The following is a 27,792-nucleotide window of genomic DNA, read 5'->3' on the forward strand; positions in this document are numbered from 1 at the left end:
AAAAAGGATAGTAGATTCGGTCCCAATGATGAACACTTTAAAGCCTAACAATAAGGTATAATACTGATTAGAGTTTGAAAAAAATATCACAAAAATGACCACAAAAAACCCTTATGACCCCAGACAACTAATTAAAAGCCAAATCCCCTGTTGGAATCATACAATGCTAACAATAATAGAAAAATAAGAGAAATCATTTAAAAATGCAATCACATCAGAAAATGTTTCCAGAAGCAGAATTATAGTTTTATACTGCTTTAGCATGCGCATGCTTATAGTAAAATCTACTGCAATGCCACATCGCAGAGCAATTTAATTAAAACAAAGCAATGCCAGTGAGTATTCTGTATGAACATGATCAAAACAAGCACTCAAAAATAATAATAAAAAAAAAAGTAATGTAAAAAATCTGTAAATTAGAGCATACTTTTAAAAAAAAAAAAAAACTTCAAAAGTGTGTTCTAGGCTTGAATCACAACTTATCTATTGCAGGATGTTAGAACAGAGCTTGTTCCTCAGTCTGTCCCCTCTATGCACAGCGCAGGAATGAAGCTGCATCGAGTCCCGGCTGTTCTGTCCCTATTTGGCGTCCTCCGTACATGGGCATTGATCAGAGGCATGCGCGCTGGCGCAGAGGGCAGAATCAGCGCTGGATGCCAGCTGCTGGCCCACACCCGTGTCTGATCAGCCGGAGCACAGCCAGCCATGGAAGTTATGGAAGAAGCAAGCCAGGGGAATAGCGATCTCCAGGGGGACAATACCAAGATTGACATGTCCCTGGGTATGTTCATGTTAGCTGTCACTGCCAGCAGGATGTACACTTGTGACCTCATTATAAACTAAAAGAAGTTCCTAACCCTAGGATTGTATTGATGAGAGAGGTTGTGGTGTCATTTCACACAGTAAAGTCATAGTTTTACCCTGAAAGTAAGCTGATTTCAGTTGTTAGTGTTGGATCATCAGAGAGGTTGTGGCTGCTTTTTTAGATCTGGAACTTTAGGTATACAGTTATATGAGTTTGCGTTTGGCTAATCATTTCCATTAATATTTTTTTAGTAATCAATTAGTTGGAACACTGAGATCCTTTGAAGCAATCAGAATTCTAACTGGATGTCCTTGGTGGTTGTATGGATGATTCAACCTAAATACTCCCTATGGCAGGGGTGCCCACACTTTTTTGGCATGCGAGCTACTTGTAAAATGACCAAGCCAAAATAATATACCAACAATAAAAACTTGGATATAATAACTCCTGTGCGCAGTAGAGTTTATTTTGAAAGGCAGGGCTTCGCGATCTACTGACCTTTGCGATTTACCTGTTGGGCAGCCCTGATCTATGGATATTTTACCAACTCACCTGAAATAGACTCTCATATTCTATATGTTGTGATTAGTTGGCTGCTTCTTTTTAGATCTTTCGCAGATCAATTGGCAAGAACAGAAATCAGATTGGGAGTAAAAATCTGCCCATGTGTATGAGTTTCCAAAGTCATGTACACATGTGCAATAATTGACGCTTTAGTGATGAAGGAATTAGCGCTACATAGACATTAATGTGTGACTCCTTTCCAATAGAATCCATTAGCAATTGGTCATTTAGTGATCTGGTTTGGTGAAAGTTGCCACGGACATAGCCCGTCCTTCTTGCTTCAGTACTTTGAACCACTAACCCACTAATCCTTCATACACCTCTGGTTTGGAGGAGGTCCAAAGCTTTCAGTAGGGTGTGTCAAAGCTTTGACTTGGAGCTAAAAAACACTATTTGCATACTAAATGCATCTTTGTGATATAGAGGTGTCCCTCTTCCAGTCTGATTGCTGGAGCAGGTCTAGTTCCCACGTAGCTATTGTGGCTGGCACCATATCAGGCTCCTACTGCACCACTCGTTCTTAAAGAAACAGCGTCTGGACATTTGATAGCTGGCAGCAACCAGTGGTACTGTACGTTTCATTGCCACCCTATTTATTTTCTATGGAGCTGCTATGGGAGTATCTACATGTAGTGTACTCCAAGAGGCAGCAGTTCCCTGGCATAAGGAAGCGGTAAACACACCGCAACCTCACCGTCAGAGTGAACATAGCCTTACCATCCAGGGAAGGTCAAACATATGTGCTAGTTAATTGACTATCCTTCTACCAGAGGTAATAAGGAGGCCAATTCAGGAAAAAATGACAATATCTGTGTCATCTATCCCTCCCCCATCCCAAAACTACCAATTTGTACCTCTGCCCTGTCACTCTATCCTCAATTACAGGCATATTCCCAGTTCACACAGGTAAGGGGGGCATGTAACCTTCTCTCTCATGATGCAATGAGTAAAGCTGAACTTTACCTACTTAAAGAGGAACTAAACTGAAAAGTGCCTAAAACAAAAAAAAATACACTTACCTTCAATCCCGCAGGGCAGTCCTATCCATCCTGAGGTTTCTTCCATCGGGCCGACGTGCCAGAGCTGCCATCTTTGGTTTTTCTTCCTATGTCACCCAACCCAGGAGTGAGATTGTGTGACGTAGGTTGGAACGTTGGAACTTAGGTGTGACGTAGGTCTCATGCACATGCACGTGCATGAGATCGGCAAATTTTTCTCTTTTAAGGAAAAGGCTTCCCTCAGGCATGCGCAGAAAGAGCCTCCTAGGATCTGTGACTTAGGTATCCCGGGAGGCTTTGTGCTCCCATTCATTCTCCATCACCTTGGCGGGGGGCGATGCTGAACTTGCACTTAAAACTTTTTTGCACTTAAAAAAACAAACAACAGAATTTTTACTTAACATAAAAGACATAAAAGGGTTGTCTACTTGTCTTGTTGGTGCCAACACCTTCGCCCAGTCTTCTTTAGGGTTCAGGACACTTTGTTGTCTTGATAGGTCGTTGTAGTATTCATAGGAGTACATACTTCATAGGAGTTCATTCATCTCAACATTGCTAACACCCAGTACATTACTCGTAACTGCAAGGTGGCTGTCTCTTTAAGTGCACAAAAACATTGTTTTTTCTGTTGATAACTTGTAATAATGACATTATTGCTTCAATTCTACATAGATTTGTCAGCATGTTTTTTTGGTAGGGGTTGGAATGTTATAGTAGCAGATTAAAACTGTGCTTTATTTATTCATAGGATCCCTAGATCCTTTAAACAGGATCTGGGGATCTTCTAAACAAACGTCTGGGACATACTCAGTTTACTTTTACAGTTTTATACTTATACAGTTTTATTTTTCTATTCCTAGTGCTTGTACTAAGTGCAGCCAGTGACTAAACACATATCACTGATGTAGTGTGAAGTTCTACTTTTGGCTCCCGCTAGTCAAACTGTAAAGGATTATTTTTAGCAAGATATGAGTCAACACAGGGAAACATATTTGAGACTGATGACTGCTCAGGCCTTTAAATGTTTTCCATGTGATTGTATTGCTGAGACCACAAGCCCTTTAGACTGATTTCAACCCTGAAGATCAAACCTAGGCAGCAAGTAAAACTGAACAATGAAACTACTAATTTTATCCAGAAAACACCACAACTGGGTTTATAGCTTATCAATGTTCCTTAAAGAAAATCAGTCATGAGCTTTTATTATGCAAATATTTATTCTTTAAAGTTTTTAATATTATCAGATTGTTTCACTTTTTATTATTTCCATCAATTCCTTGTTTAAGTTTCTTCATCTGCATAATAATGGTAGTGGATATTAATATTACACAGTATTTATATAGCACCAACTTATTAAGCAATGCTGTACAAAGTTCATGTCACTAGCTGTCCCTCAAAGGAGCTTATAATCTAAAGTCCCTACCATAGTCATTACAACAGTCTAGGGTCAGTTTTGGCGGGGAAGCCAAATAATCTAACTGCATGTTTATGTAATGTGGGAGGAACCCTATACAAACACGTGGGGAACCTGCAAACTCCATGCAGATAGTGCCCTGGTCGTGAATTGAACCTGGGACCTAGCACTGTAAAGGCCAGAGAGCTAACAACTGAGCCATCGTACTATACTAGAGAAAATGTAACAAAGGTGGGCAGCATGGTGGCTCAGGAGTTAGCACACTGTCCTTTGCAGCACTGGGTCCCAGGTTCGAATTCTCGCCAGGCCACTATCTGCATGGAGTTTGCAGGTTCTCCCCGTGTCTGTGTGGGTTTCCTCTGAGTATTCCGGTTTCCTCCCACATCCCAAAAACATGCAGTTAAGTAATTGACTTCCCCGCAAAAATTGACCTTAGACTACATTGATGACATATGACTATGGTAGGGACATTAGATTTTGAGCTCCTTTCAGGGACAGTTAGTGACACAACTATTGACTTTGTACAGGGCTGCGTAATATGATGGCGCTATATAAATACTGTGTAATAATAATAATAATAAAAGGTGTCAGAATTATAATACAATAAACCAGCGCTGAGACTATGCACAACAATGGATGTGCTCTAATGTGAATGAGACCCTGGGACCTATTTACACCTACTTGCTGCTGTACTTGAGTATACCTTAGCTTGTTTTAGTGGCATTTATTGTACATGCATCAAGGCTACGCTGCTCAGGATATGTGCCCACAATACCACATATTATGGTGTGCTGCATTGGCAACATTTTTGCATGCCTAATGTTTTTTCATTGTGCAGAATTGATTTGGGGCCCCTATATTGAACTGATTCAGGGACTCTTTGGGAGCCCCTGTTGGCTGAGGAGGAAATGGGACCTTGCACATCCCTATTACTGCTTCTGGTGGGCTGCCTTAATGCAACGAACATTAACACAATACATTCTAATGATAACCCTTCTAGTGTGGTGCACCAGTTTAACTGAATGAAATAGGAATGGCTTTGTTGATTATCCAGCCTTGGCAGTTTTCCAGTTATCAGCCCTAATGCAAAACTAAACTTGCCTGACTTTATTTTATTGACCGTGCCAAAATCTTCAACTCATCCTCTTCTAGGTTCAGAATTTTCACCCACCTTCATTCCCCAGGCTACAATAAAAAAACATCCAAGCATGCCCATTGGAATTCCTTGCACCCACCTATGTACCCTGAACTATACATGTGCAGCTTACGGCTCTTTTATATAAAACAGGGAATCAGACATTCTCTCAAACATTCCCTGATGGGAATCTTCCAGTAATTGATTACTAACTTTTAGAGATTGTCACATTTCCTGTTTTATAAATAGAGAGAGTTAGCGTGCATCCAACAATAGATTGTGAACAGATGACAACTTGATTTTTGCTAAATTTATTTCTCTGCACAATTGCAAAAATTACGAATTTTAAAATTGGCGGGAATATCCAACATTTGATTTGGTTCTAACAGAACACTGAAGTTGAGCCAGATTTCCATTCATTTTTAAAGCTTCACTGCGTGTGGCAGAATAGTTTTGCTCATCACATACGACAGTCTTAAACAAACCAGATTGTTTCTTTTCGTGAAAATCACTTTTTAAATATTTCCAATGTATATATAAGAACTGAGGACCATTTAAACTTTGCTCAGAGGGATCTGCCTGGGCTGCTAGCATTTACATACCCTACAATAGCCTGCCAGAAATAATTATAATGTAACATTTACTTTGATTCTTGTTTATTTCTTTGTTTTTTGATCAAAGAAAACATTTCAGTAAAACAAGTCAGAACCTGACTCAGGATATTTTGTATACATTGTGTAGCTGTTTAATATTCTGCCATAACTAGAGCATGCATGTATTCATCTTCAAAGAGAAAAAAAGGCTTTGATATGTTATTTACAGCTAGATGCGTTTAACTATAAATTATGGAGTTTGTTATGTGTCAACTTTCTAGCCTACAGTCAAAGTAAATGCCAATTTAAATCTGGAGTGTCGTTTTATGCACAGGGCTGTACTAAGACTGACAGTAAGAACAAAATGATTCACCATACTTCATGACATGTGAAAGAGGAAGGACAATGATAAATTCTAGACGCTATATGGGAGTCAGTGAGATGTATTTATGATTGTGTGGAGACGTTAAATAAACTGATGTATTATACCTCCATGAGGCTGATAATGGTGCAAAATCTGAATCAACATTCCTGGGCCTCATATTACCCCATATAAAATTGTTAAAATTGAACAGGAAAATAGAGACTGTTCTTGTTGCAATATTAGGAGAAGACAGAGAGGAAAGAATTGCTAACTGTCCCTCAAAGAAACTCTCAGTCTAATGTCTATGCTGTTATAGTCATATGTCATTAACACAGACTAAGGTCAATTTGATGGGGAAACCAAATAACCTAACTGCATGTTTTTGGAGGTGGGAAAAAACAGGGGAAACCCACAGAAACACAATGAGAACAAACAAACTTCATGCAGAAAGTGTCCTGGCCCAGATTTAAACCTGTGGCCTAGGGCTGGTAAGGGTGTTAGCCACTGAGCCAGCCATATTGCCCCACTGCAGGTTTGGAGTAGCTTTAACATTTCAACAAGAGAGGTATTTGAAAGAAAAATGAGTACTGTATTCATATAACTAAATATATGTTTTTAAATTAAACCAGGATAAGTACACAAATGTACCTTGGTACCTATTCCTTCTGCACAGCAGAGCTGAAAATGGAAGAGGGACATGCAGAACAAGGAGCTGGACGACATGGGAAAACAGGGAACAGCAGTTAAAAATAATTTGGTCTCCTGTGCGTGGGTCATACTACATTACCACATTGTAATTACATTGTGATTTTATTATCCATTGATTTCCTCTTACTCTGATGTATGTTCCCCTAAAACCTAAATCAGAGTAGTACACATAGAGAAGAGTAACCTAACTCCAGACAGATATTAGCTAAAAATATATGGCACTAAAACAAGTCAAAAAAAAAAAACTAAACATGTTCATAAACAAAGAAGAAAGTCCTTAAAAGAAAAGGCACTGAAATCCACTTACTGTAGACAGCAGGAACACACCTCCACTGTCCACAGATGAATATGAATGCACTCACCAAACAAATGGGACCATGGTAGAAACACACTAGCCCTACAATAATGGATCTCTTCGCTGATGAGTGAACAGAAAAGTTTAGTGTGTTCATGAGGAGGGCCCCTCTTTACCACCAGGCTTCTGTGGATCTGATATGGACCAAAGGGGTGTTACTTGTGCACCTACCTCCCACCTTTACCTGGCTTGGCAGACGTTATATCAGGAGAAGACCCCCCCTCCCCAACAGTTAGAAAAAATTACCTTCTTTTAACATTTTCCATATTTTCCATTAAACAAAGATTATCCTAGTTCTGAAACTGTGTTCAAACCATGGAATGATATCATGAACAAGTGAAAGAAAGGTTTGCTGCTTTGCAATGCAGGCTGACCATGGCTGATGGAGGGAACTAATGTACACAGCTCCATGAAATAAGGAAGCTGTGGTAATACCCACATGTAATGCTGAATCTCCATTATTGAAAGAACTGAAATCCAATGCGTGAAAGGAACATAACACATACAATAAGGCTGGGGAGGTAAAGGCTTGGTGGTGCTGGAAGGGGCTCTGTCTGATTTGCTGCATCTTTAAATGCACTTTTTGAGAAGCTTACAGTGTGCACTACAATCAGAGTAAGTGTTTTTTAGTTCAGGAGAAGACGGCACGTACACGGCACGTACAAGACATCTCACTTGGGCAGAACATGTGTGCCTTTTCTTTTATTAAGCAGGGGAAAGTAGATTGTTGACTGCTTTATCAGTGTTCTTCATGGGGAGACCCAAGGGAAGTAAGGAAATTCTGGCAAAAACTCACCCATACTTTTGAGTTTAGTTTCACTTTAAATTTTGTTCAGCTGCTATAGCCAACAATCTCTCAAATTCTGTATACAGAGATAGAACTGGACTTGAAATCAGAAAGGTAACATTTACCGGTACATCTAGAAATGGTAATTGTGCTTAAGCAGTATTAAAAATGTACCTTTTGTTTGGATTTTCTCCTGAAATATAGTAGTGCATCTTCTGTTATCCAAGTGTACCAGGGCACTTCAGTCCTGTATCTACTGTATAAATCCTAGCTATAGGCTCTGGTGCCTATTCCTGTTAGTTTCAGAAGATTAGAAGATTAGTATAATGTGGTGATATCACTCATCACTAGAATGGGTAAGCAAAATCCCAACCTCTACCATGGCCACCTCCACACAGTGCAGAAGGTATGATAAGTTAGCAGTGTGGGGGGGGATAAACTGCAGGGAAACCAAAGGTAACAATGCATTGACATTGACAGTTTACTTGGTGGGATCAAAAACTTGTGAGATATTGGTACTTTTACATGCATTACCATTTTATAGAATCCATTAATGACTGAACTAGAAACATGTAACAAACCATTTCTATTTTCACGTAAAAAGGCAAATTATAGATTTCCAGTTTCACGCAGACATCATTTGTTAAAAACTTCCCTACATGTTTTGATCACTTATATGGAATCCTCATGTTGCACACATAAAGCTGTTATGTGGATTTTACTATTAAATAGGAGTAGTGGAGCTACATCTTTAGTAGCCAAAACATTATCAAATGCTTAAAGAAATTCTTGTTAACATTGGAGTGTGGCTTTTATTTAACAACTGTTAAAAACAGAAAAAGCTTCAAAAGTGTTGAATCAATATATAGCAGTGTTTCTCAACCAGGGTTCTGTGGAACCTAGGATTCCTCCAGAGGTTGCTAGGGGTTCCTTGAGCAATAAGTAATTTGTGCCTTTCAAGTCAATTTAACTAACACCAATGATGTTTGTGGCTATCTGTAAGGGTGGTTGCCTTCCAAATGGCCAGAAATGCAAGAGGAATTCTTTAAACCAGTGGTCGCCAACCTTTTAGACCTCACTAAATTTACGGACTCCGGACTGCACATGCGCAGGTAGCTTTGTGTCACTCAAAGGGGAAGAAACTTCCCCCATACTGACGTCATGATGTCAGAACCTGTCCACTTTCCCCTCGCAGGCTCAGACCTCCCCATCACCCACAGCCCTGAGCCTGCAAAACATATGGGAGACGTGGTCTGGTCCATGGGGTTCTTCTCCTGACCCTGCTGGGGGGCGAACCAGTCAGAGTCGCAGACCATGAAACTTTTCTCATGGACCACCAGTGGTCTGTGCACCATCAGTTGGCAACCGCTGCATTAAACTGACTACTGCACTAATGGATTGGTAAAAAGGTAGAGAAACACTGATATGGGATAACAGGGACAGGGAACACAGCAGCGTTTCCAGATAATATAATGCAGGGGCACGAGTCTGAAGAATTCTATTTCAAATTTATTTACAGGTATAATATGTAAAAAATGCATATAGTGGGTTCTGCCCAGTAATTTCTGTATGTACCTTGATGCATATCAAAGTAAACTTAAGTATGAGTGCTCGCATTGTTGAATTATAATCTTTGCAGTACATTGTTTGGAGTGTCACTTGGCATTACCTTTTGCTCAGACAAATACAATGACATTCTTTCACAAATCAGCTGCTTTGTAGTTTGTTCTATTGCTTGGAATAAATTCACCCTCAAGGCACTATTTCAATTTCTAGGAACTGGGAGCTGGGCATAGGCACAATAAATACAAATGTATTACCAAAGAATAAAGACAGCAATTGTAATAGACAAAAAAAGGAAAAAAAATAGTATACCCCAATATGTCCAGTAAGTCTGTTCTTCATGTCCTTTAACATTAATTTGAAAATGGATTTAATGCATTAGGATACTATTCTATTCTTCTTAAGGAAACATTAAACAATGGCCTAATACATTGTACTTGCTCTCATTCTTTAGGGATATGTCCAGGCCATTTATTATATAAAAGTGTGGTTATTTGTACAGGGAACAATTATATATACTGAATATGTGGGACTTCAAGGTCTGTTGTGCTCTTTAAAATAGATTATCTGGGGCCATATCAGGCTAAAGTAATGTCAATGACTGAATATATAAAGGTGAAGAACCTGTTATTTTGCTCTGTTGTATCCACAATGCTCTATATAGTGGAATTGCAGGGTGACCTATATTTTAGTGCAGCAATTTGCCACTGTGATAGACCCATTTACTCTAATGACTTACTGGATGATAGATATTTGAAGCCTGAACTACCCAATAGACTTTACTACTGGGATGCTATTAAGAGTGCCCACAGATAAGGGCAGTTTTACATGTGGATTAAATGTATATGAGTTCAATATACATAAAAGACAACTCTACATATAATACATGATTAATTTTTTATTTCACACATTTTAAATTGAAAAGTTTTCATATAAAAAAGAAAGTACAAAAAAAGAAAAGAAAAAAAGGGGGAAGAATGAATGAGGGAATGGGAGAAAGGGGAAATGTTGCAATTATAGAATCTTCAAATCATCTCAGTTACAATACCACATAAAAGTATAATATACAGAAATGAACAATCTGTCGTATCTATAACAGTGAGGAATTTTCTTACGTTTGAGACATAAATACATTTATCATTACAGGTAGTCCCTGAATTAAGGACATCCGACATATGGACGACTCCTAGATACAAACGGGGCTTCCCAGCTTGCTCCTTTGCAGGACAGAGGCTTGTTAGGAGGGCGGTTTGCATGATTTACAGAAGAAATCTTTAGCTAAACACAGCTGAGGTTGTGGGTGATTTAAGGACTGAGCTGTTCTGCAGCCTCTTATAACTCTTTATTGACCAAGACAAACTCTGCAGTTGTTTCTTTTTCCATATCAAAGCACAGGTTGCTCCAGAATTTAATGAATGTCCAGGCTCTTGTTTTTGCTTTGTGATTAACTCACAGTGAGGATTTCATACAGTAACTGACAACACGCTACCTAATAATAAACATCTGTCCTAATTGCATTTATTAAAATATGGTACCTGTTCCAATAAACATACAAATTCAACTTAAGAACAAACCTACAATCCCAAATTCATAAGTAACCAGGGGACTACCTTTATATAGGATCATAACCACGGAAAGAAATAAAAAAGGAGAGAAGTGGTACAACCAATACCAGGGAAGTCACTACTACAAAGGAGAGGGAAGGTAGAGAGGTAGGTATGCAATAATGGTAAAAAGGATTCCACTATTAATCAAAGCTGTACAACCCAGATACAAGATCCAAGGATCCCAGGTTTCATAGTACTTGGATATTTTGTTCTTGAGCATACAAGTCCAATTTTCAGCCATTATTACAGCTAAAGCTTGACCAGGTTGTTTACTCATCACATTAGCTTTCTCCTGCCACGTTGGGTTAAGTATTTTCATTCTGATGGGGACCATATCACATACAAAGCAGTGTCAGCTGTGTCCTCCCATTCACTCTGATGACACAGGCCTTGTCTGACAGCAGCAGTTGCTTGCAGGAGAATCATCCTTAGCTTTAACTGGCTGGCCATTCTCAGAAGAATCCTGTCACTGTGCATGGTTAATTGCAATTCTGTCTTTTTGATGGAGGAAGTAACAAGGACACATATTCATTATGCAGTCAGCACCTTAAAGAGCTGCCCCAAACACTATATTATTAGAAATGACAGAACACATCAATGAGATTCTTCTCCTGTCTACAGGGATGTCTGTTTGAAGAGTCACTATTTCCTAAAAATTCAGTGTATTGTTCATTTATGTTGTATCTCTTTCCTTAGAATATATGACAGCATCAACAGAAATTCATATAATTTGTCTCCTCTTCTGTTTAAAATAAATATGAGTTTCAGTGGGTCCTTAACATGAGTATTTGTCATGGAATGTCTTTTATTAAACTGGAATATCCTATATGGGGGTTTAATTGTATACTCCAATCACAAAAAAAAAATATATTAGAAGTGGTTTACCTGCACAAAACTCTCATAGAAACCCTATTCTTTTCTTTGTGACTGGTACACATCTATCCCTTGCAGTTGAGTTTGATTTCATAGGGAAAATATAGGGGTGTATCATTGGGGTGCAGAGGGACAATACTAATTGCTACTGGAGCACACTGAATCGTGGTTCATGAGTTAACTTGTATTGAGGTATAGCACAGAAAAATATGCATAACCACAATGAACAGATATGCATCCAACGTCATGGGGAAGTCAGAGTCAGAATTTATGGCAGGGAGATTTTCTGTTGTAATCCCCAATATTCTGTTTTCCAGGCCCCTATATATATAAAAATACAGTGGTACCTTGGTATAAATCCTTAATCTGTTCCAGATCCTTGGATTTATACCAAACAGGACTTATATCAAACAAATTTTTCCCATTAGAAATAAAAGGAAAATGATTAATCCGTTCCCATGAAAACAAAATCCTATTGTTATTGGCATATTATACATTGATGTAGCTGTGTAAAATAATTTAAACACTGCGTACAAAAATACATAACTACAAAAGCAATTAGATGAAATAAATGAAAATTTAACCTCACTTTACCTTGCTGAGAAGAGTTGAGTGCCTACTAGGATGGTGCTGCGAAGGGAGGAGGAGATGTTATGTAATTCACAGAGAGTTATTGCCCGGGTTGTTCACTGAATGGCAGCACCTGGCGTACTGACTCTGCTGTGCAGTCGTGGCTTTGTCTCCAGAGACGTAAAGATGTGTTTTGACTCATTTTAACCCATAATCTAGCACAAAGGCTGTATACCAAGCAAAATGTTTCGTGTCCAAACAGGACTTATACCAAGTTGGACTTATTCCAAAGCGGACTTATACCAAGGTACCACTGTATATACATTTCAAGAGTAACATATATACTTCATGCTCTTTCTTAATGGTTATATATGTACAAATAATGTGTTTTTTTTTCACTTAGATGACATCATAAAGCTTCAAAAAGAAGAATCAGATACTCAGCCCTCCTCAAACCAGGATAGACTGGATGCAAGGATAAGAAATAGAAATTTTAGAAACAAGAGATTTTTTAGAGGTCCACCAAGAAATCAACAAGGTATGTATAGATGTATCTTACATGTACTAAACATATCAAAATGTAACTGCTTTGACAGTTTTTGATTTTGTAATAATCTACAGAATATGTAAATCTCTACACATCAGACACTTTTGCATGTATAGTCAAGTGATGGGTGATATGTACAGTACCAGTCATGAGAGGAAGAATACATTCTCATTCATTTCTCTTATGTATCAAACCATAATAAAAACTAATCTGGTACTCTAGAAGGTTTAAAAATTATTGAATTCTAACCTCAGGTTTAAAAAAAACACACAACATATTCCACTTAATCTTTGTTTATTTAATAAAAATGAAGCCAAAAAATGAGAACCCATGTGTGACAAATTATGTATACCCCATGATTTAATAAGTTGTAGAACCACCTTTAGTAGCAATAATTGTATTATGTATGTCTTTATCTGTCTCTAATATCATTGCAAAGGATAATTTTGCCCACTCTTCTTTAGAACATTGTTTGAATTCATTGATTTTCTTTTTCTCATAACTAAAAACTAGAAGCAGATAATTCCCTCCTATCATTCTCTGGTAGACGTCTGCCCATCTATAGTTAAACCTTTATTTAGTTCTTAAAGGGGAAAGCAGGTTAAAACACCCATCACTTCAATTTTTGCTGTCTGTACTCCTATTGGGACATTTACCTGCTCTACCTTCAAGATGTAGCAACAAATTTGGGAAAATGTTCACCCAAGGAAGTTGACTCGGGAACTATTGTCCGTATTAAGGGATTTTTCTCACCAAATGTGCCGATGACAACTAAAATTGTTGTGTCCCCTCTCACTTTGGGCCTGATTTATTAAATCTCTTCAAGGCTGGAGAGGATATGCTTTCATCAGTGAACCTGGGTGATCCAGCAAACCTGTAATGGATTTTTTAAAAGGTATTTGCTATTTGTTAGTAAATGTTTTCAATCCTGGACCAGATCCATTTCAGGTTTGCCAGATCACTGAGCTGAGATGAAAGTGTGTCCTCTCCAGCCTTAGAGAGCTTTAGTAAATCAGGCCCTTAATGCCTTATTGACAATGATCCCCAGGACAAATGAAGAGGGTTAGATTACCCAGCAGAAGTACATGCTGCAATAAAAACATGTAAAACTGTAACACCTCCACACTAAATCCGAAACTAAAAAAATGTTTTCCTAACACTATTTAATCACTGTTATAGAGCATACAGTATACAAAATAATTATTTTAAATTCATACTTTAAAAGAACAACGAAAGCTAAATCTGTGCTATATTTCAGGGTCTGGAAGACTAAAATCTGGTTTCAAACAACAAAGATTTTCCCGTACCAATACAAGAAATGCATCTTTTGGGCCAGTTACACGGAATAGAGCTGCAGCATCCTTCAGTGGTGTGAGTCCACTCCACCGGCCAAACACAAGTACATCGGTAATTTAGTTCTTTTTGGCTTTGAGAAAACTAGTAATAAATCATTATGTGCTTAGTTTCATAGGAACCAAACTCTTTGAAAAGAGATCACAGGGTTGCAGATGGTCCCAGGTACCAGGTTGATAGTAGCTTTGGTGGAGCCTAACTTACAGTTCCTTGCTGTGTCGTGTTCTGATGGTAACAATCTTGGGTTAAAGGTAGAGTTTCGGCCCACCTTCTCACATGACTTATTCTTGTAACCCTCACCAGTGAGACTAAAAGGTGCTTGCATACTCTCAATCGAGTTTTCTAAAAATCTATTATATAAAAGGAAATTTTCAGTTTTCTAAACTTTGTTAGTCCTGAATATTTTCATTCCTGATTCAATGACTTCTTTCTAATACAGATAGTCCCCTTTGGTAAAGACATTCAACATAAGGACGACTCTTGGATATGAACGAGGCTTTCCTGCTCGCTCATGTGAAGGATGGAGGCTTGATGGCCCCCCCCCGCCCATCAAGCCTCCATCCTTCACATGAGCGAGCAGGAAAGCCTTGTTCAAATCCAGGAGCCGATTTGGGGGTGCAGTTCACATGACTTGCAGAAGAAATCCTTTAAACACATCTGAGGTTGTGGGTGATCTTAAGGGCTGAGCTGTTCTGCAACCTTTTGTAACATTTTATTGACGAAGACAAACTCTACAGTGGTTTCTTTTTGCACAGTTTGCTCCAGAAGTTAATGAAAAAAAGTTTTTATTTTGTTTTTGCTTTGTTTGTGATTAACTCACAGTGAGGATTTTATGGAGTAACTTACACCACGCTTTGCATGCACAGAAAGGTAAAAATAGATAATATGTGGAGACAAACATCTGTCCTAATTGCATTTACTAAAATAATGTACCTGTTCCAACTTACATACAAATTCAACTTAAGAACAAACCTACAGACCTACAGTCTCTATCTCATATGTAACTCGGGGACTACCTGTATTACTATACATTAGACTGAACATGGACCTAACAAGTTTGCACAAAAGGCACAGGGCCACAGTCCCTATCTGGTATGTAACCCAGAGACTACCTGTATAGTTATTTTTTACATAAGTAAACAGAAGACTCAGTTCAGTTTTTCTATACACACTACACATTCTGATGTATCCCAGTTATTCCTTTTACTTAGTTGCTTCTAGTAATCAGAAGCTATATTAATCTGAATGGAGCAATTGAAGAACACTTTTTTTTCAGCTGTGATCATCACTTTAAAGTGGTGGTAAGTGGCCCTAAGACTTTTAGGCACAATCACAATGCAAGCACAATCATCTAAAACAGTGGTCCCCATACTTTTGCAGCTCGCAGACCACTAAATTCACGGACTCCGGACCACACATGCGCTGGGAGCCATGGGTCAACCAAAGGGCAAGAAACTTCCCCCAGATGATGTCATAATGCCAGAACCCGCTCACTCTACCATGGCAGGTCTGTGTCCAGAGACAAAACCCCCCCACCGCCTTAAGCCTTCAATCCCGATGGGAGACGTGGTCCGCGGTTCTGGCCAGTGTGGCTCACCTGTCAGACTGGGAGTTGGGGACCTCTGACCTAAAATACTTTTAAAAGTGGTGATTGCTGCAAAATTGGTGATCAGAGTGCTGAAACAAACATTTTTACTGTCCTTAAAGTCATTCTTCATATTTGCAATTGGTGAATCTATAAAATGGCAAAAAAATGTATAATTATGGTGAATGGAAGAGAAACATGCAAAGTGGAGTTAGATATAAAAGTGGTGGTCTTTTGCCACCTTACAAATAGGAGCAAACTGAAAATGAATAATGCAATTTTTCTGATAAAAAAAAACTGTCTGTTACTTTAAATAGGCTTTTACTGTACTTTCCATATTAGACAATCAGTTTGCTTGGTGAATTATATGCTACTTCCCCCTATCTAGAATTCAAATGTAGATGCCATTTTATATTGGCTTAGTGGTACTGAGCCGTGTTATGTTAGTTGGAAATAAACCCATATTATGATCATCTTATACACAAGTACTTTTATTTTTTATTACAAATATAATTTCATCATTCAGAGCACAAGCAGCAATAGAGTTTTGAATTTCTTCATGATCCAACAACTGCAGTCTTTGCTTTTTTTATGTTGACAGAGTTCTCAGAACCGGGGACAAGCACAATCACAGAAGGCAAGGCAGATAACAAGAAAATACAAAGCACCAGCTGGGCCAGTACAGATGATAACAAGAAGGTAGGTGAAGGAATGATATTTAAAATGTTTCTCTAGGGTGAACCTTTGGTATTATTTTTGGATAGAGCCCCTTTCAAGAATCTGCTTTGGATAGATTAACCCTCCTATTTGTCCTATTGATTATTGTTACTGAAAAACAAAATGAAGGAAACCCCCCAGAACAAGTGACAAATTACAGGGGGTTCAGGGAACATGTCTTAGGGAGACTTTTTAAGCTTATAAATAAAAAATAAAAGTAAAATTAGTAACAAACATTTTAAAGCTGTCTGCCTAAACAACCCACTTTGTATTGTATTTACATAGCACTAAATGTAGAGCGTTAGTTTCTGCAATTTGCACAAACTCATTTACGTGGATTTAGAGCACTGGCTTACATTATTGACAGATTTCTTATTTTACTCTTTTTGGGACTGAATAATTTTGATTTAACCCACCAAACACACCCCACAACTAGGGGGCACCTATGTACATAGTGAAGGCTTCCAGAGGGGAATTAACTTTAGGTCTTGGCCCAAATGCTTGTTCTGATCAGGAGGAGCTTTGCATTACTGGTTGTGTCAGGACTTGCCTGATCCCTCCCAACCACTAAAATATCCCCAAAATACTAATTAAATGATGGCTATGGATGTTCAGAATAAACTGTTAGATGAAAAAAAAGGCTGGCAAGCTTTGATTTTGTTAATAATTGTCAAAACTTTTCCTGATCAGAGTGGCCTAGATTCCTGCCCTTTACAAAAGTCAGCAGCTGCTATTGAAAATGAAAGTAGTTTAAAGAATATATGATTTCATAAGCTTCTGAAACTGATATTCAGCTTTGTGACTGGTTCCTTAAAAATTTTTGCTTTTAAAGTGTCTAATGGACACAATGAACTGGCTGAATTTTTCTGATGGAGGTATTCAGATTTTGCACCTGATTGTGCAATCATGACTTGCACAGAGCTTGGTAATCACCCTGCTGATGTGACATTCACATGGGGGGCCTGGGTAACCAATCACCAGGTACCTTTTGATTTTTCTTGATATCCATATGCCCAACCCGTCTTTTATCTGTAAAATTTTATGCTACATCCGTTAGATGATTACAATGCTTTATGCATTCATGTCGTTATGCACAAAAGTCCAGAAAAAAAATCATTATATACTATCCAAACTCCTATCCTATCTACAAGGAAAAGGGTCATATACTCCCAATTACTGGAAATGATTGAATATTTTAAAAAGCAGATTTTAATTTATGTTTATTGAACATATGAAGCACTGTGCATAAAAACTGACCCAGCCAAAGCACACAGCAGCACAACATACAGTATGGTTGGGGTTTGGAGCATACAGAAGTCTGTTTAAATTTAGTATTTACCATGATCTCCTATTGGGAATAATTAATAATAATAATGTTAATATTTATTACAGCAGAAACAACTCACAAAACAGAACACTACAGTTCAGAGCTGGTCAAGGTCAGCAAAGAACAAATGCAGTTAATGAAAACAGAAGAGTAAGTATTGTTGAGATAAGAAATTGATGTAGGGCTATAAATGCAAAATAACTGATAAGATCTCCATGTTAGTTAAAGCCTGGTCCAGGGATTTAAGTTAAAATAAGACTAGTGGTTGCTTACTTTAATCTTGTAGCCTCCTGGGATTTTGACATTACATATTCAGGAAGGCAGCAGGGTGGATGTGTCAATGAAACGTGCCTAGGAGAAAAATCATGAGCCAGTGGAAAGATGATTGTCATGACTTGACAATACTGACTTTATGCAGTATTAGATGTATGGCTAGTTTTTTTTTTTTAGATTAAATATTGTAATTTATAGAACTTCTATTGCACAGAATTAGTAATATGTTGGTATAACTACACAGGTCAACATGTCATTCTCATCAGATATAATTTGAGGGCTTTGTGGTATTTTTGATGCAGATTTCAAATCTGTGTTCAGTTTTTCACTAGCACGCCTAGTTTTTGTGATGCAGCTAATTATATATTGTGTGAAATTCATTAAAAATAGCGTTTAACATAATACAACATTTAACAACAGTTTTCTTCTTTTAAGGTTGGAGACCACACTAACTGCGATTGATTTCATTTGTCATCATGTCTAGAAATTGCCTTAATGATCCAGACAGTTTCTGTTACGTGTGTGGTTCATTCACAGCGAAAGCACAACGTCGCCAAATTACCACAGAACTTAAAAAGATATACAAATTATATTTCGGCTGTCCACTTGGTAACCAGGACAAATCTTGGGCTCCACATGTCATCTGTACCAGTTGTTCCAACGGACTGCGTGACTGGCTAAATCAGTGTAAAGCAGCAATGTCATTTGCAATCCCGATGCAGTGGGGAGAACCGCGAGACCATACAATAGACTGCTATTTTTGCCGCGTCAACAAAAGTGAACTATTAGGTCAAATAAGCGCAAAATTGTATATCCCAGCCTCGATTCTGCAATTAGGCCTGTTCCTTCATTGCCAGATCTGGTACCGCCACATGATGGACTTGCTTCTGTAGAAGGTGATGAGGAATGCGCAGGAGTTGCAGCCAGTTACAACCCAGAATCATCTGATCATGACTACCTGGCTGATTATTGAGAATTAATATGTAAATCTTTCCAAAAAAAGCAGAACTTCTTGCTTCAAGGCTTAAACAAAAGCACTTGCTTGCAAAGTGTGTAACTGTAACACACTACAGAAAACAAAATCATAACTTGACAACGTTCATCACTAGTTATGGCTCACTGTGCTACTGTCATGATATAAATGCACTCTTTAACAGTTTGTCACAAGAGCATGTTCCATCTGAATGAAGTATCTTCACTGATTCCTCTAAAAGAAGCTTGAAAGCAGTCCTACTGCATAATGGTAATTCCAAACCAAGTTTATCGATTGCCTATTGACTTAACCTAAAGGAGTCCTATGACAACACAAAGTTACTACTTGAAGCAATCCAGTATAAAACACACCAGTGGAACATCTGTGGGGATCTAAAGGTCATTGGCTTGCTGATGGGAATGCAAGGAGGATTCAAAAAATATTGCTGTTTCCTATGCCTGTGGGACAGCCAATCTACGGGAGACCATTATGTCAAGCGTGATTGGCTACCAAGAGATACCTATGATCCCGGAAAAAGCAGTTTCAAGTTTCTGCCTCTAGTTGATCAGCATAAAAAGTTTTTGCCACCTCTCCATATCAAGTTAGGCTTGATGAAGAACCTTGTGAAGTTCATGGGTAAATCAAACTCAATGGGTTTTCAGTACCTTGTTGAGAAGTTTCCAAACATAAGCACTGCAAAAATGAAAGAAAGGATATTTATAGGGTCACAAATCAAGTCTGATTTGCAGGATGATGTTTTCAAACAATGTCAGCAGCTGAGCTAGAAGCTTGGGATGCATTCAAGTGGCTGTGTGAACATTTCCTGGGCAACCATAAGTCTCCTGCATACAAGGAATGAGTTCAGAATCTGCTTGATTTACCAGAAACTGGGTTGTCGCATGTCATTAAAAATACATTTCTTGCACTTGTTAAGGCGATTTCCTATTGATCCCAGACCAATATTTCCCTCTCTATCTTGACCTCGGTTTTCAACGCGTTGGGAGCAGTGATTTAACACAACATGCATGTTAAGCATATATAGTTATATACTGTCTCAAATCTTTATTTTCACATCACAGTTTATATAGTCAGACAACAAGGTGGAAGACACTTAGTAGTTAGTCAGTAACAAGAAACTTAATTAACAACTTCGCTGAGCAAGATGTTTCAAGGTAAGAAGTTTCAAGGTAAGGATGGAGCAAATATTGACCTACTGATAAGGAGGATATAACTAGTTTAGACACAACTCAATTAACTGCAAAATATAGCAAAAACACAAAAACAACTTAAATTCAAAACTCAGCAAAATTATATTCCTTTCAGCACTCATCTAGAATTCTTCCCAGAAAATCTTGGTATGGTGAGTGACGAACAAGGAGAACGTTTTGACCAGGACATTCAATTAATGGAGAACTGCTACCAAGGTTTCTGGAATGAAAGTATGATGGCTGACTACTGCTGGATGCTGTACAGCGACAATCCAGACAAAGAGTACACAAGAAAATCATACTCTAAGCATTTCTGAAGAAACAATGGTACCTGACTGACACTGTTCAGTAGATCTATACCACAGTGTGCCTTATTTTACTTCACACAGAAGATGTAGTAACATTCACTGCAATGGTGCTTACATTTTAGTACAAAATACATGCATGTACAATGTTAACTATATTAGTACTCATAACTTAGGAACTGTACATTTTAGGGAAAACTGAAAACAGATCTGAAATCTGCTCGAAAAATTGATTTAGAAAAGGTTGCTGTGGTTTCCAATGATTATCAAAACTACTTTTTTGTTGACCTGTGCTTTTAGTGAAATATAAGTCTTGTTTATGTTGTCTTCTTCTATCCAACACAGCAGTTCACATTGAATCGTGGTAAAAAGCAACTGAACACCAGGTCTGTTTGTACAGTTTGTATGTATATTTGTATTAATATAACTTAAAAAATGGAATTTGATATTCATTTTACGTAAAATTCTAAAACAGGTGGCAGAACAAAGAGGGTTTTGGGACAACCCTAACAGTTTCTGTTCTTAACCTAAAAGGAAATCAAGGCGCACAGTGAGTATAATTAACTTCCTGCTTTAATAAATCTATATAAATAAAACATACAGATAGTTTGACAAGAAATGTGAAAATGTTAAACAAAAGTTGGGTGACTTTCCAATATCAGCTGATCCACTGTTTCCTTTTTGTTTCTTTAATAGAAATAAAAATGTTGGTCCCCCTCGTGTATACCAGGCATTAGGGTTAGTATTTTTTTCCTTTATTCTGTAATACAATCATTATCAACCTATTCTACATGTGCTGTAACATGAAAAGATGTCTAGGAAATGGAGTGGGTTTCTATAACACAAACATAAAACAATTTTAACCCTATTAATTGTATGAATCTCCCGAAACTTGCACTTTCTACATTGTAGTCAATCTCAAGGGTAATTGTGCATTGTGAGTATGGTGCCACAAAGTAAAGGTGTTCACCTCTAAATGCTGGAGCTTGTTCATAGAATGTAATACAATGAAAAAAACAAACCTGTTTAGAAATGTTTTTTCACAAATTTGCTCACCCTGTATCCAAAATGTGCCCATTTTTTACATTGCTTCTAATCCTTTTCCATCTTAAAGTTGCAGCAGAAATCAAGACTCATCAGACCAGGCAAAGTTTGTTCAATTCTTTCTTGGCAAATTTTTGTGAGACCATGCATATTGTAGCCTCAAGTGCCTATAGTTACCTGTGAGGAGTGGCACCTCATGGGGTCGCCTGCTTCTGTAGCCAGTCAGCTTTAAAATTCAACATATTGTAAGCTCAGAGCCCTTCTGCATACCTCAGTTGTAAAAAGTGTTTATTTTAGTTACTGTTGCTCTTTTATCAGTTTGAACAAGTCCGGCCATTCTCTTCTGATATCTAGCCTCAACAAGGCATGTATGTCCAGAAAACCGCTTCACATTTACTATTTTCCCTTTATCGGATCATTCTCTGTCAGCTCTGTAGAGATAATTGTCAGTGAATATCTAAGCAGATCAGCAGTTTTTGAAATACTCACAGCACCCCACCTGGCACCAACACCCATGCCATTGGCAGTCACTTAAATCTCCTTTCTTCCCCCTTGAAGTGATTGGTAAGGTGTATACAAATATATATACAAGTATATAATATAAAAGTTAAGGAGTCAAAGGAAGTCCATGTACAATACTGTACTCCTACTAGCTAGGAATCAGATGGGAAGAGAGGTACACAGAGTACTTGGAAAAAAGGTTGAGCACTGATCTGAGGATTGCAAATATGAATTCAATATGGCAGGGATACTAAGTATAGGATCTAAGCTCTACTTTAATAAAACAGGAAATACCATGTAGCAGGGAGGAATTCTTAACTAAATAACTAAATGAAAGTTGAATTCTGTTTTTATGGATAATTGGGTGATGTTGATATCCATACTCTTTAATTAAACAAAGGTGTTAATGTTAATTTGCCAATTTGAACTATTAAATCTTCTTGCTTTGCTAATTATTGGCTTCATCAAATTTTGGCTGTTTAAACACTGTCTTGGCTAATTACTAATTTCTAGCAATCCAATGTTTCTCAATTTTAATTAATGTCACAGAACCATCAAACCAGGAATGAAGCAACCTGGTGGGAGATTTAGGAAAACAGGCTTTCCGCCATCAGGATCTCCTCCCAAAGGTGTGCCATTGAGATTCAACTTCCGAGCTATGGCAAATCACGTGAGTTCATTTCTTTACAAATTGCTCAGTTTTGAAATGTAAAAATGGTTGTAGTTGCAAAATTGAAAAGCAGTAATGGCCAAATAGAAAAGTTGAATGAGAAGGAACATTTTAAAACATACTGTTGTAAGGTGAACTGTGTAGTCTGCATATCACCATACAAATGTGTTTTCAACATTTTGGTTTAGTTTTTTTAACTTCCCTATTCTTTTTTTTTGCAGTCAATATACATGATCACTTAATCACTCTAAGGAGGTGCACTAGAAACATCTATATGGCACTTAAAGTGATTGTAATATTTTAGCATTGTACAGGTAGTCCCCTGGTTACATACGAGATAGGGACTGTAGGTTTGTTCTTAAGTTGAAATTGTATGTAAGTCGGAACATGTACTTTATTTTATTAATTGCAATTAGGACAGATGTTTGTCTCAACATATTATTAGGCAGCGTGGTGTCAGTTACTGTATAAAATCCTCACTGTGAGTATTTTACAAACAAAGAAAAAAACTTCATGGCGCCTAGACATTCATTAACTTCTGGAGCAAGCTGTGCTTTAATATGCAAAAAGAAACACTGCAGAGTTTGTCCTTGTCATTAAAGAGTTCCAAGATGTTCCCAAACAACAAAATACTTCTTCTACAAATAATGCAAACCCCGCCCCCCCTCCATCAAGCCTCTGTCCTGCACAAGAATGAGCAGGGAAGCCCTGTTCACATCTAAGAGTCCTCTGTATGTCAGATGTCCTTAACTCGGGGACTACCTGTACATTGAGAAATTCATTTTTTAATGGATTTTAGGTAGGCATATTGGGCTTTATTCATAAAACAAGAAATCAGAGATTCCTCCAAACATTCCTTCATTGGAATTTTCCAGGTCCATGTGTTTCAATGGCAGTAATTGTTTCCCACTAGGGAATGTTTGAGGGAATGTCAGATTCCCTGTTTTATAAATAGAGCCATTGACATTATTTCTAGAAACCAGAAATGTGATATTATCCCAAGGTTTTTATGTAGAAGCATTTCAATGCAAGTTTATGTCTTCCAATACATTCTTACCTATTGATAGTGCTAGGACGTTGCACAGTTAATAATCCTAAAAAAGGAGAATAATAATTGTGTGAGCAAAAATAAGTATTCATTGCTAATTCATGTATGTCATGAAAAGTAAATGATAAAAAGGCTAATTTGTGTTTTTTTTATTATATAAACTGCATTTTATATTATGTTCAGTGGTTCTTTAGATGTCACTGGTGGCCAATTGTTGTACATTTCATGATACATGTCAAGGATTATTGTTACTTTAGCAAGCATTGCCATTCTTTTCAAGAAAATTGCTAATGCAGTGTTGTGTATCCTGCAGACTAATGTCACACTGAATGAACGATTTTCCTCTCTCAAGATTAAAGGACAGTTTACACCCGCCAGACGAGGAGGACGGACAGTCACTCTTGCTTAACATCAACTTTTTTTTCCAAAGAAGAGAGAAACACAGCTGAACTTCAACTGTTCTGCTCCAAGACATTTACTTCTTGATAGATGAGTCACATTCAATGCAATGCATTGTAGGCCTGAGCTACAGAATTTAGCAATGTTCAGATATGTTTGTGCTGATAGTTTGAGAGGTTTGACTTATTTGTATTACGTATTAGTATAGGTTTATAGAATACCGGGGAGACTACATTGGCTGCAGATACTTTGTGTTGTGTTGTGTTGGATTGATATGATTACTGATCTTAGATCCAGGAAATTGGTTTGTTGTTTTATGTTATTCTAGAAGAAGCTTGATGTATTTTGTTTCTTAAAGAGGATGTACCAATAGGATTTATTGTTCTTTAACTGCCAGATCATGCAACAAGCATAAGGATTTTTTGTCTGATCACTGTGGTTCCCTAAGGCTTTGCACAAGTGCCACGAAGTTGTATCACACTAAGTTCCAGACAGCACAACTTTGACATATTTTAAAGCAAGACAAGATAATGCATTACATGGTCACATATCCCGGACAAACCCCTAACTCCATTTAAGCACCCTGGTTATGGTACACTTTGCTGCTCAATTAGTTAACTTAAATTGGTACAGACAATGCCTTTTTTTAGAACACTAAAAAACAAGGAATGTATTGTTAGTTATGTTTGAATGCAGTGACATTTCCAGGTTTAAGAACATTTTGGAACAGAGCTTCAAAACCTTGAAGAAAATAAGAAACTGAAAATTCTTTAGTACCTCAGCTCCAGAAGAAGGTTTCACCTTTCTTTGGTTGATTGGCTGTGCTCAAATGACAGCTGAAGACTACATCATAACACAATGCAAACAATGGGGCTTTACTTTGTCAGATGACAAAAGCAAATTTATACATGGGTAACAGTTTTGGTATGACTCTCATTTTCCTTGAAGAAGCATTGGCCCATTAGCCACATTAGTAACAGGAAGCACACATATTCGATCTAGGAAAATGATAGCCAGTACTAAACTTGAAAATTGAGATCGCCCAGGTCCTTTATTGCAGAAGAGATAGCCCATGTCGCTTCTGCAATAAGATATCCTTACCTGCTTGACAGCAATTTTTTTAAAAACACTCACCTGTCCCATATCTTGCAGGCACCGCCATCCTCTTTCTTATTTTTTGGTTTTCATGCCTGTTTATGGGTTATATTACCCATGTTTTCATTGGAAAGGTGAAGTCCTAAGTTGAGAATCACACTACAATATGTACATGGGCATTCTAGACAGCTACCACTCCTGCCACTGGATTCACAAAAGCACTTGAAATGCCTGACGAATCTACTGTTTAAATAACCTCAGGATCGGATGGGAGATATGTTTTATGAGATTATTTCTCTAGCACAGGCCTACTTTAGTACCAGACTTTGTGAGAACTTGACAGAAGCTATGCAATTTGTTTTTAAAGCTTGAAGTGGGCTTTTTAAAATTCTACTGAAACTTTTTATTGAGTTTTTTCAAAATATTTTATGTATTGCATTTATTAAAATTCATTATATATACCCAGATGTGTTTTTCTTGTTTCTTGTTTGATTAAAAACTTCTTTGTGCATATATTTTGCAGCGTATATAAATATAAATGTTGAAAACCTTTTCAGTAAGGCTAAGGCTATGTACACACATGCAATAATTGTCATTAGAAAATAAATGATTAACGACTGATCAACAATTATTTACGATTATTTTGAACGATTATTTTGAACCATTGTATAGTGCACAATTCTGTACATGCTGAAACGATACGATCATTCAAAAATAATCCACCAATAATGTACACACACTAGATACGTTCATTTGAACGATGCAGGAAGTGACGTGTACCGGAGAAAGTGTACTGCAGAACAATTCATTGGCGTCATTGGCCAGTCGTTGTGCCCTTTTATTGTTAACGATTATCGGACGACTGGTCGTTAGTCGTTCTTTTCCAACGATAATTTTTGCACACGTGTACGTAGCCTTAGCCTATCTGAATGTCCATTTGATTTAAGTTTGGGTTATTCTCTGTAGTTTTACAGGTCAGTTATTTTATCTGTTAGGTAACCCATATCCCAATCAATCCATAATTTATACAGGGTTATGAAACTTCCAGTCCTAACAACTGGGCTGCGAGAGCATGAAGACAAGCGGTGGTTCGTGGCTCCGGCCAGTGCCGCCCCCAGGGGGGTCAGGGGAAGGATTCTGATTGGTAGGGTGCACTGGCCAGAGCCACGGACCATGTCTCCCGTATGCATTGTTGGCTTAGGGCGGTGGGTGAGTTGTGTCTCTGGATAGGTCATGACGTCACTCTGGGGGAAGTTTCTTCCCTTTTGAGTGACACACAGCTCCCTGTGCATGCATGGCCAGGAGTCCGAAGATTTAGTGGTTCCTGACATTTAAAAGGTGATTACTAACTTATATTATCTTTATACTAAGAAATTTAGTAAGAACAGTAAGTTTTATTCTTGTAGTTAGCAGGGAAAGACATATGGAGATCACACTGCTGGCCACTGAATAGTTTGGCCAACCAGTGCCCGTCAATTGCTAATTTATCAGATTTAGGTGAACCAAACAATTTAATTGTTAGGAAGTGTTATGTATTCTATAATGTAACAGGTCTAGCATTCATTTCTAAAGTATCAAGTGTAAGATATTTATCACAGAATCCATACAACACACCACTTATAATACAATACAATAAAACACTACACATATTCTATAATTATTTTATCTGGCTTTTATAAACAATGTGCTTGTCTTATTCCATTGATGATGATTTATATATTCTAAAACCATTTATCTCCTATTGTATTACGAATATCACCAGCAGGTGGCAGTAAAATGATACAGTAAAATGCTGCTCATGGAACATTGCATAGCTCTATAGTGTGTTGTGAGTGTGGTTTGCCAAATGAATTCCATCCCTTCCATTCCATCCCCGTCTCACAGCCAGGTCACAAGCACTGCATAAAGTTCAGTACAAGAAATAAACAGCTCTTAGCTTTTATACTGTGAGTACATACTGCTGAAATAAATCAAAGAGAACCCTGCGGGGCTGATGGAATGCTGGCTACACTTTCAGCCTAAGTGCCTTTTAGAATTTGGGATTCTTCGTCCATTGCTCTTGTTAGCTGTGTGTACGGTCTATAGAATTATTTGTTGAGGTTTGTTATTACTGAACTGTAAAATTCGGCACCATTTGTCAACACGAAAGAAACCAACGCAGCAAATGTTATAGAAGTTTACAGCTGAAAAGTTTTGGAAAACCATGGTTGAAAGGACTCTACTTCTTTAATATTGAAAATATATACATTTAATGTATACAAGCCATTAATCTTGCTCTATTGTAAATGCATTTTCATTTTTTTTTTTTTTTTTAATGCATTTACTAGTTTATTTTATGTATACACATAGGGTTAAACCCTATACAATTTTTGCACAGGATTGGTTTAAAGGACCCTAAAGACTTGTAATTT

General features: G+C 37.7%; 1 protein-coding gene across 3 annotated transcripts; it reads left to right on the forward strand.

Annotated features, from left to right (window-relative positions):
* The first annotated feature begins 549 nt into the window (after positions 1–549).
* On the forward strand, positions 550–25,848 carry LOC140343556 (UAP56-interacting factor-like). 3 transcript variants are annotated; one of them, XM_072430255.1, is made up of 10 exons: positions 550–781; positions 12,740–12,874; positions 14,142–14,290; positions 16,423–16,520; positions 17,931–18,015; positions 20,973–21,010; positions 21,100–21,174; positions 21,321–21,362; positions 22,719–22,839; positions 24,201–25,848. In XM_072430255.1, exons 1-10 carry the CDS (start codon positions 706–708, stop codon positions 24,294–24,296), a joined length of 915 nt encoding a protein of 304 aa, XP_072286356.1. In that variant the 5' UTR covers positions 550–705; the 3' UTR covers positions 24,297–25,848. The 3 variants fall into 3 exon arrangements, with proteins under 3 accessions (XP_072286356.1, XP_072286355.1, XP_072286354.1); XM_072430254.1 differs by having other exon boundaries at positions 17,934–18,015; positions 20,970–21,010; XM_072430253.1 differs by having other exon boundaries at positions 552–781; positions 20,970–21,010.
* Positions 25,849–27,792: the final 1,944 nt, after the last annotated feature.

Source organism: Pyxicephalus adspersus, chromosome Z (genome assembly GCF_032062135.1).
Source record: "Pyxicephalus adspersus chromosome Z, UCB_Pads_2.0, whole genome shotgun sequence".
In the NCBI taxonomy this organism is placed as follows: domain Eukaryota; kingdom Metazoa; phylum Chordata; class Amphibia; order Anura; family Pyxicephalidae; genus Pyxicephalus; species Pyxicephalus adspersus.

What these genes read in the sequence shown, in the direction of transcription:
- LOC140343556 (XM_072430253.1), top strand. Translation starts at nt 706, where the DNA reads ATGGAAGTTATGGAAGAAGCAAGCCAGGGGAATAGCGATCTCCAGGGG. An exon ending in GGCCAAACACAAGTACATCG is followed by an intron (nt 14,291 to 16,422) that starts GTAATTTAGTTC and finishes TTATGTTGACAG; the next exon opens with AGTTCTCAGAACCGGGGACA. An exon ending in AAAGGAAATCAAGGCGCACA is followed by an intron (nt 21,175 to 21,320) that starts GTGAGTATAATT and finishes TTTCTTTAATAG; the next exon opens with AAATAAAAATGTTGGTCCCC.